Source organism: Quercus suber, unplaced genomic scaffold, assembly GCF_002906115.3.
Source record: "Quercus suber isolate HL8 unplaced genomic scaffold, Cork oak 2.0 scaffold_21, whole genome shotgun sequence".
In the NCBI taxonomy this organism is placed as follows: Eukaryota; Viridiplantae; Streptophyta; class Magnoliopsida; order Fagales; family Fagaceae; genus Quercus; species Quercus suber.
This window is the reverse complement of record NW_027069486.1, coordinates 947,218-957,670: the sequence shown is the minus strand read 5'-3', so window position 1 is coordinate 957,670 and position 10,453 is coordinate 947,218. Positions and strand designations below refer to the sequence as shown.

General features: G+C 32.3%; 1 protein-coding gene across 1 annotated transcript; it reads left to right on the top strand.

Annotated features, from left to right (window-relative positions):
- The first annotated feature begins 5,359 nt into the window (after positions 1 to 5,359).
- Positions 5,360 to 6,246, top strand: LOC111997278 (antimicrobial ginkbilobin-2-like protein). The gene has a single exon (XM_024029354.2). It carries the CDS (start codon positions 5,387 to 5,389, stop codon positions 6,113 to 6,115), a length of 729 nt encoding a protein of 242 aa, XP_023885122.1. The 5' UTR covers positions 5,360 to 5,386; the 3' UTR covers positions 6,116 to 6,246.
- The last annotated feature ends 4,207 nt before the right edge of the window (positions 6,247 to 10,453 follow it).

Below are 10,453 nucleotides of genomic sequence, written 5' to 3'. Positions count from 1 at the left end.
AGGGGGGGGGGGGGGGAGTTGTCCCCAAGTCTTTGTTTGCTAGTTGATCTTTATAATCACTAATAACCAATTGGCATAATTCAAAAGAAATAATAATGAATATAAAATTATATGTGTACTTCAGATCTTTGAAAATCCCTATAAATAATTTGACGGAAAAAAATATTTGATTAAAAAATGAAGCATAATAATAATTGTTAGGTTTTGAGTTTGTAGTGTTGGCAAACCATGACAAAAAGTAAGTATTATTGAGTTAGAATGGTGTATTTTCAAGTCCAAGACAAAAACTCAAGTTTAGGATGAAAAAAAGTGAGTTGTAATCTGGTCCTCTCGATTGCTATTCAATTCCTCTTGATTCTTGTTCGATTGCTTTTCGATTTCTCTCGATCGATTGGAAGTCGCATATCAGCAAAAAAATCAGTAAATGTAAAAAGCCCATAACTTGTCTATTTGAAGCCCAATAATCACAATCCATTTTTTCTAGTATTTAAAGGACATTATAAGCTAACCCTAGAAAGGGTTTCTAGAGGGTTTTAGAGACAAAAGATTGCATCATGTGCCTCCAATTGTAGATCTATGATTTTTATACCCAAAGCTCTCTAAAGTCTTCTACCAGCAATATTCCTTAAAGAATCTCAAGATCCGGTGTTGTAGAAGTTGCTACTACAAGATCATTACTGATGGTGATCTGAAACTTTTGAGTGGGATCTCAAAGTCACAAGCAATGAGGCTTGTGTTGGTGTAAATCCAAGAAGAGAAGGAGTAATTTGTGGATTCGGAGCTTGCACATGGTCATGTTAGTAAGCTACTACATGAGATAGCAATATATTTAGGGTTAAATTTGATTGTAAAAACTTCAATTATCTTATAGTGGATTCACTTTACCTTGAGAATAGTTAGGTCAAATCCTCTCTAAGTTTTTACCTTGAAACGGTTCGTTTCATTAGTTTTCCTGGGTCATTATATCGCGTGTTATTTACTTTTCCGCATCTTTGCATGATATGATTTATTTGTATTTAACTTAGATCTAAAAATTAATCTAAGTAATCACTTGGTTAATATAATAGGTTAAACAATTTGTTTTAAGGGATCTAAATGAACTTTTAATAATAATAATAATAATAATTAAAAAAACACTAAAAAAAATTTGAATGTTTTATGCTACAAATGATTTTACTTTTTCTAGGAGAGCCACACATCATAGGCTAGTCGACTATTCTTGGGGGCCAATTTTAAATATTTATATAAATTTATTTGTAATAAAATAAATAAAATTTTCAAGAAGGGTTTAGCCTATTTTTATCATAGGCTAATAGGGGGAAAATGGATAAACACACTTTATTTTTAAAGTACGTAACAAAACGTAGATCTTTTCAAACTATGTAGTAAGATACTCCTGTTTTGAAATTCAATTTTAACAAAATCGAGTTTTGCGTAAAACTTAGTATCCTCAAAATTAAGTTCAATGTGTACTCTTAAGTAGAACTCAACATTAGCAATGTTGAGTTTTACTTAAATTTTCAAAAAACACTACAACAAAATGTATTTTTAGCGACGAAACTTAGAGAGGAAATATCTTTTTGTCGCTAAAATTACAGATTTAGCAACGAAATATGGATTTCGTCATTAATAATGAAAAAAATTATAACAAGGGCGCAAATGTTGATTTGAAACAAGGGTGCAAACTAGGAAAAACTAGGCGCGAATTTAATTAATCTGTAGGGACAAAATATTTCATCGCTAAAGTTGAGATTTTTAGTGACGAAATATTTTGTTGCTATAGATGTTGCTTTGAGCAGTATTAACAACAAAACTCATTTCGTCGCCAAAGGTAACCAATAGTGACGAAACTAAATTGTCGCCAAAAGTCCAATGCATATAAACCGACAACTTTAGCGACGAAATCATAATTCGTAACAAAAAATAGAAACAGCGACGAAATAGATTTCGTCACTAAAGAGTACAGCTTAAATAGGTTAAATTTCAGCAAAAAAAAAAAATTCATTTCTCCCATCCACTCACTTAAAAATTTTTCAGCCCTCCTTCTCTCATTATCATTCACTCCCTAACACAAACACAAACTCAAATACAAACATAAACACACACATCCCTCTATCTCTCTCTCTCGCTACCAAATCTCTCCTCCCCCTTGGTCTCTTGGTTAGCTTCTACTAGATTTTTAGTCATCAAACTCTTATCCATGGTTTGACTTCTCCTAACATGAATATAAGGTAACATCTCCATGACCCACCTTCTAATATTTTTGGATTTTTATCCTATATTGTTAGGATTGCTCTTTATGTTGTGGGTTTTGTTTTAGAAGTAGTTTGTTGTGTTTGTTGGTACATTTAAAATCTTATTGGAGGCTTTTAATTTAATGGAGTGAAATGGATTTTGTTGTTTGGCAACTATGTGAGTTGTGTTTCTTAAGAAATCATTTGGGTTTTTGATTTATATGGGAGATTGGGTTAGTTTTAGAAAAAAGGTTTCCTTGCATTTTGAAATGTCTTTGGCATATGTGGTTGTGATTGTGGTGTTAAATATAAATTTGTGCAAGTAATATGAGCATNCTTAATTTATTTATACTTTTTATAATTCAGTTACTACAAGAAGCAGGAGAATTGGGATTTGAACTCTAGTTCTCCTTGTAAAAAATATTGGTCAATGTCATTGAGCTACAAACCTATTAGACTTATTTTAGTTTTGTCCATTTGAAGAATTTAGTTCTACAACTACACTGCATTATATAAATATAAGTCAAAGATAGAGATAGATCTAGATCAGGACCCTAACTAGGAGGAAAATGACTAAATGCCATTTATTTTTAAAGTATGTAGCAATGCACCCCGCTTTCCAAAATATCTTGCAAATGCCTCTATGAGTTCCAGGTGGAGTAGTTTCCAGTTCTGTGCAAATTTTTCCAATTATTATTATTATTTATTTGAAAATTTAAGTGAAACTCAACATTGCTAATGTTGAGTTTTATTTAAGAGTACGCATTGAACTTAATTTTGAGGATATTCGTTTGGAAAGCTATGCGTTTTGTTATATACTTTAAAAATAAAGGGTATTTATCTATTTCCCCCCTACTAGCCTATGATAAAATAGGCTAAACCCCTTCTTGAAAATTTATTTATTTTATAACAAATAAATTTATATAAATATTTAAAGTTTGGCCCCCAAGAATGGTTGACTAGCTTATGATGTGTGGCTCTCCTAGGAAAAGTAAAATCATTTGTAGCATAAAACATTGAAATTTATTTTTTTATTTTTACATTTTGTGTTTTATACAGTAAAATCCTTATTATTATTATTATTATTATTATTATTATTATTTAATCAAATATTTTTTTCTGTCAAATTATTTACGGGCCGGGGATATTCAAAGATCTGAAGTACACATATAATTTTATTATTATTATATTATTATTATTATTATTATTATTTCTTCTGAATTTTGCCAATTGGATAGTAATGATTATAAAGATCAACCAGCAAACAGAGACTCCCCCCCCCCCCCCCACACACACACTTTTTTTTTTTACATAATTACACTCTTTCTATTAAAAATATCATTGATTCTTTTAAGAATAATACTATAATCACAAACTTTTATACAATATTTTTACAAACAGTTAAAGTAGCAAATTTTTGTTGTTTGTATCTAGATCCACCATTTATATCACATTTTTACTCACCAATAACTACTTCACATACCAGTAATTCGTAAAAAAATTTGTAATTCTAGCATCTTCCTCTTTTAATTTCCATTAAAAATTTTATAGAGCTAAAATATAAAACAAAATATACAAGTCCAAAAAATTTGCCTAACAACAAAAATTACCAATAATAAAGCCAAAAATATTAAGCTTAATCAACCTATTTTACCTAAAACAAACAACATGGTCCTCTAAAAATTTTAATTTGAACAAAATAATTTTGTCCTTATCTAGCTGTAGACGCACGCAACAGAGATAAAAATAAATAAATAAAACCCTCAATGGTTAAGCAACAAAGTTGAAGATAAAAGTTGCTGCACTCAACCGACAACCAAACTGCCCCTCTAATTCTAAGTACTGACTCCGTTCTTGGATCAACAATCTTCCAACTTATTGCAACTACAAAGCCAACAGTTTTGCAGCCACGAATACTGTTAAAACTAAACTTCTCAACAAAATGTAATATTATTCTCTCAAATACACTTTGATTATTTACTTTGAAAGGAAGATAGTGTTAATCATAGTGGAAACTTATCAAAGATAATTTTTGGGATTTAAAAGTATGCCATGGTCTACTTGATAAATGATTGATTTAATGTATTGATAAATAATTATCTGTGTCTTTTCTTTCGTTAACATTTAATGGACACTAATTTAATTTTTATTTCTTCTTTTTTTTTTTCCATTAATTTAGTGTTGAATCTTATATATCATATTTTCATTATTGATTTTTTAAATTATAAAAAGTATAAATAAATTAAGTCATATATAAAAACAAACTACTTGTCTAAATGTTAACTTCATTTTAAACAAACTTTAAAATTCAATAAAAATCTAATGTAACATTATATATTTATTTATTTTGCAATGAATGTACAATTTTCATGCATAAAATTTGGCCCTTTTCACCAGATAGATCATAAATGAAATTATAAAATGGGTCTGGTTAATGTATACCCTTAGAATATACATTAATCATTTATTTTAGAAAATTTATTATGAAAAATTGAATAAGTTGTCAAAAAAAGTTAGTTACTTTTTAATTTTTTCATAAAAGGTTTTTTAAAATGGTTTATTAACGTATGTCCTAAGGGCAGATGTTAGTAAAACTCTTATAAAATTTATACTTTCTTAAAATTTCAAGTATATAACTAAAGATTTTAGATTAAATATGAGACAAAAATCAGAGTTTAAGATAAAGTATATTCTACCTTTTAATTATGTTCTTTAATACTTAAAACCCAATTAGCCTTGACAGCTTCTTTTGTATAAATTGTAACTATTATTACCATATATGATATCCTCAGTTGTGATTTTCTTAAGTACGCCTTTTTCAATCTAATAATTACAACAGCTTTTGTAATAATGTTTTAGAACTATCCTTTTTAATATTTAGGTCATTTTTTCACCTACTAAGTTTCGTAGTAATCCAATATATTATTAGGGTTGACGAAGTGCACCTTCAACTTTCTGGATAATTAGTTTATTTTGAGTGCATTTTGAGCTTCAGCACTTTTGACTTTTACAATTAACGCAGCAAATTTTGAAAATTTCTTGTCAACTTGAACAGTAGTAAGAAGAAATAGTAAGCACGAGATTTACTATAAATAACAGCTGCATGGACCAAAGTTTAAACCCATCAATCATCCTCTCATCTCCTTTTGACAATGTCTTCCTCACACTTCACCTTCTCCATCTACTTTTTAACCTTTGCTGTCTTTCTCCAAACCATTTTTGGAGCTAGCCCTCTCTTCCATTTCTGTTCAAGCTCTGAGAACTTCACCACCAATGACCCTTATGAATCAAACCTAAAAAAGCTCTTGGGTAACCTTTACTATCAAACACCTCTCCTGGGCTTTGGTCTTGGTTCAGTGGGTTCATATCCATACCAAACTAATGGACTTGCTCTTTGTCGTGGTGATGTTGCAACCACAGACTGCAAGACTTGTGTCAATGAGGCTAGTAATAAAATTCACAAACTTTGCCCATACAATAAAGGTGCCATTATATGGTACGACAATTGTCTTGTGAAGTACTTGAACAAGGATTTCTTTGGCCAAATTGATAATCAAAACAAGTTCTACATGTGGAACTTGAGAAATGTTAGCGATCCGACAACGTTTAACGAAAAGACAAGAAAGTTGTTGAGCCTCCTAGCCAAAGAAGCATCTGTTACTCCAAAACTGTATGCAGTTGGAGAGCTAGAGCTTGGAGAATCAAAGAAGCTTTATGGTTTGGCCCAATGCACTAGGGATCTTTCTAACAGTGAATGCTTCAAGTGTCTTGATGGTGTAATTGGTGAACTTCCCCGATGTTGTAATGGGAAAGAAGGAGGAAGAGTTGTTGGTGGGAGTTGTAACATAAGATATGAGATTTACCCCTTTGTCAATTCTTAGATTATGTATGTCCTAGGGTTTAGAACTACCCATATGTCGTAATATAAAATAAAGTGTTTGTAGAAACACCCTTATGATGATTCTCCATTTTGGAAGAATGCAGAAATAGAACCTACTTTGTATTTGTTGGATGTTTCAACTTTCAACCATCCTCATATGTTGTTTATTAAATTTTCTTGTTATGACTGTTATGGATAAATGACAAATTTTGCATCCTTGAATGGACAAGTAGGGTGGATGACTTCAAAAAACTTAACAAAAAGTCTAATACTGCAATAAATTTTAAACGAATTTTAAAATTATTGAGGTGGCAATGGTATAAATGAAAAGTGATCTTAATATAAGAAAATATATCATGTTTCAGTAATATCAATTCAGCATTTATTTTGGTATTTCCTACTCAATAAATAAGTGATATCTGTTTTAAAAAACCACATTAGACTATTCTAATAAATTATTAATTTATTTTTATGACTGTTATGGATAAATGACAAATTTTGCATCCTTGAATGGACAAGTAGGGTGGATGACTTCAAAAAACTTAACAAAAAGTCTAATACTGCAATAAATTTTAAACGAATTTTAAAATTATTGAGGTGGCAATGGTATAAATGAAAAGTGATCTTAATATAAGAAAATATATCATGTTTCAGTAATATCAATTCAGCATTTATTTTGGTATTTCCTACTCAATAAATAAGTGATATCTGTTTTAAAAAACCACATTAGACTATTCTAATAAATTATTAATTTATTTTCCCGATAGTATAGAAGATTGTGATTAATTTATTGCAGTAGTTTGATGTGATTTTTTGAAATAGGTGTCACTCATTTATTGGCTAGGAAATACTAAAACAGATGCTGAGTTAGTATTATTGAAACATGGTGTACTTTCTCTGTTAATAGTCATCTTACGTGAAAATGATGTATTCATTAATCATAGTTTATTATCTCAATAATTGTAAAATTTATTGTATTTATAACATTGCTAATTTTTTTCTTTTTTTGAGAATATCATTGCTGATAACTTAAACCATAACTATATAAAAATTTTAAATGATTTAACTTATCTCTAGTACTTTTATTTATTGGAGATAATATGGGCATAACATATATTATAAAATGATCATGTGTCAATCTTGTGTCTTGTCCAATACACAGGAACACTAAAAAGAATTCTTACCCATTTTAAAACAATAATGTTGTAGGGACTGGTTCTGGCACCACAAATGTAGTACTACATTTCTTGGTTGCCAATTTCTTATGTGGCAAAAAATAAAATAAAATAACAATTATAATAATGAGAGAGAGAGAGAGAGAGAGAGAGAAGGTGCTAACTGCTCTATATTAATTGTGTTTTTAATTAATTAATTTATTTATCATACTTCTCTTCTAATACATCTCATGTAATAATTAGCAAGAAAAATTGTTAGTTAAAGTAACTCTCACATAATTACGTATCTCTTTTTGCTAGTAGTGTCATTTTTAATTTGTAGGGACTCAATTTGGAAAAGCCTCCTAAAATGGAAAGGAAAAACGGTCCAACAAGCCCAAACAATAAATTTTTAGAGAGTGGGTTCAAGAACTAGCTCTAAAAGATAGGAAAAGCCTCTCTTTCTCTGTTTTTTTTTTTTTTTTTTTTTTTTTTTTTGTGTCCTCTCACAATGTTGTTCCTCTTTATGTTATATACTATGCTCCTCCCATTGTTTTCATCGTACACGTGTAGGTGCTATCTGGGAACTCCTTTATGTCCCATCCCCCCCCTCTTTAGAATTCTAAACCAGCCATTATAAGGCTACTTGATCACTGTTCAGACATCACCTCCACATTAATGTGGCCAGAGAGTTAGCTGGGAAGCATTTAATGTGGAAGTAGCAACGTCAGAAGATATTTGTTGCCTCCACTATCCCATATCCGTTTCTCAATTATAATTCAACTTTATGGACTACCTAGGGTAATCAGATAGTTACATCCACCTCGGACTATCGTTCCGAGGTGAATCTTATCCTCGGACACATTTTGGATTCTCATGTGCAATCCTCGGCTCTTCTTCTTATATTAGTCGTATCATGCTTTTACTAAATCATCCTCGGAATGATTGCTGTCCTCGGATTGGGCCATTGGGCTGCAGGCCCATTCCCTATAAACTTACCAATACCAACTTATATAGCTGGCCCCACAATAGCCCCTCAAAATCTCACTTTTCGTCACCTCGGCAGAAGGGAGATTTTGATATCCTGCCGTCATCCTCTTTTCCTAATTTCTAGACCGCCTTTCTACCTGCCCAAGGCACCCTTCAAACGGTTTGGCCTCGGGAGCGTGCCTCATTAAATTATGGTGGCTTCTCTGTCCCCCACGTTCAACGGCAAGATGCTAATCCAACGGTGGAGGGTTTTTGGTATTTATGAGCGGGATTTTTCCCGCTTGCGATTACCTGACTTCAGGGTGCCTCGACTTTAGGTAGTAACCCTGGCCTTTTAGATGATTAAGGTTATACAACCAGTTCACATCGTGAAGGGTCAGGCCTAAATTCATCTTCTCATTTAAGACCTCTATACTCCCTAATACCCTAAACATGTTAGGGGCGCACTGAGTAGGAGATAGCCTAAAAAATCTAAGGTAATTTCTAGTGAGATTACCTATAGGAATGGTCATCCCTCCCTCCACAAAGGCAATCATAGGGATGACCACTTCTCCGGCCTTCCTATCTTTCACCCATGTTTCTAGAGAAGCATATCTCATACCCACAGTTGGGGGAATCCCATACTTCGATCTAAATGCCTCTATTTCTTCCTCGGACTCAACTAAATGTTTAAACCTACCCATTTTCTAAAAGTTATGAAGAAAAGCTAATTAAAAAGGGAATGATAACTAAAAAGGTTCAAGGAGACTTACAGGTTTAAAAAGGAGATCCTTGGACAGGGTTACGATATTTATGAACACGTGATGAGGCGAAAGAAAGTAACAGGTTCAGTGGATGTGCACTGTGATAATGTGATGGTTGTAACTGGAAGGCAGGACGATTTAAAAAGCTATTTATAGTGGTGCAGAAATCGCGAGTAGGAAAAATCCGGCTCATAAATACCAAAAACCCTCCACCGTTGGATTAGCATCTTGCCGTTGAACGTGGGGGACAAAGAAGCCGCCATAATTTAATGAGGCACGCTCCTGAGGCCAAACCGTCAGAAGGGCGCCTTGGGCATGTAGAAAGATGTTCTAGAAATTAGGAAAAGAGGATGATGGTAGGATATCAAAATCTCCCTTCTGCTGAGGTGACGAAAAGTGAGATTTTAAGGGGCTATTATGGAGTCAGCTGTATAAGTTGGTATTGGTAAGTTTATAGGGAATGGGCCTGCGGCCCAATGGCCCAATCCGAGGACAGCAATCCGTCCGAGGATGATTTAGTAAAAGCATGATACGACTAATATAAGAAGAAGAGCCAAGGATTGCACATGAGAATCCAAAATATGTCCGAGGATAAGATTCACCTTGGAACGATAGTCCGAGGTGGATGTAACTATCTGATTACCCTAGGTAGTCCATAAGGTTGAATTATAATTGAGAAACGGATATGGGATAGTGGAGGTAACAAATATCTTCTAACGTTACTACCTCTACATTAAATGCTTCCTAGCTAACTCTCTAGCCGCATTAATGTGGAGGTGATGCCTGAACAGTGATCAAACAGTCTTATAATGGCTGGTTTAGGATTCTAGAGAGGGGGGATGGGACAGAAAGGAGTTCCCAGGATAGCACCTACACGTGTACGGCGAAAACAAGGGGAGGAGCGTAGTATATAACATAAAGGGAACAACATTGTGAGAGGACACAAAAAAAATAAAATAAAATAAAATAAACCGGAGAAAGAGAGGCTTTTCCTATCTTTTAGAGCTAGTTCTTGAACCCACTCTCTAAAAATTTGTTGTTTAGGCTTGTTGGACCGTTTTTCCTTTCCATTTTAGGAGGCTTTTCCAAATTAAGTCCCTACATAATTTGTTTATGTTTCTTTTTTTTTTTTTTGACAAAGCTACCCAAATCAGGTAGCACCATGAGACAATACGTATCTGTTTGAATCTTTTATTTTGCTAAAATTAAAATTTTGCTAAGAACTATAGATAAAATAAAAGTTACTAAAATATATAATAAGACCTATAATAGTATAAAAGTGCAGTGAGACTCATAAATAGTAGCAAAAATAATTAATAGTAAAATAAATGTTTTTTAATTTGTGCCAAACGCAATACATCATTCCTCCTCTTTTTATATAAAAATAAAATAAAAATTTGAGAAACAACGGTGTGTCATTGGATTTTTAGTGTGGTAGAAAGAAAAAATTAG

What these genes read in the sequence shown, in the direction of transcription:
- LOC111997278 (XM_024029354.2), top strand. Translation starts at nt 5,387, where the DNA reads ATGTCTTCCTCACACTTCACCTTCTCCATCTACTTTTTAACCTTTGCT.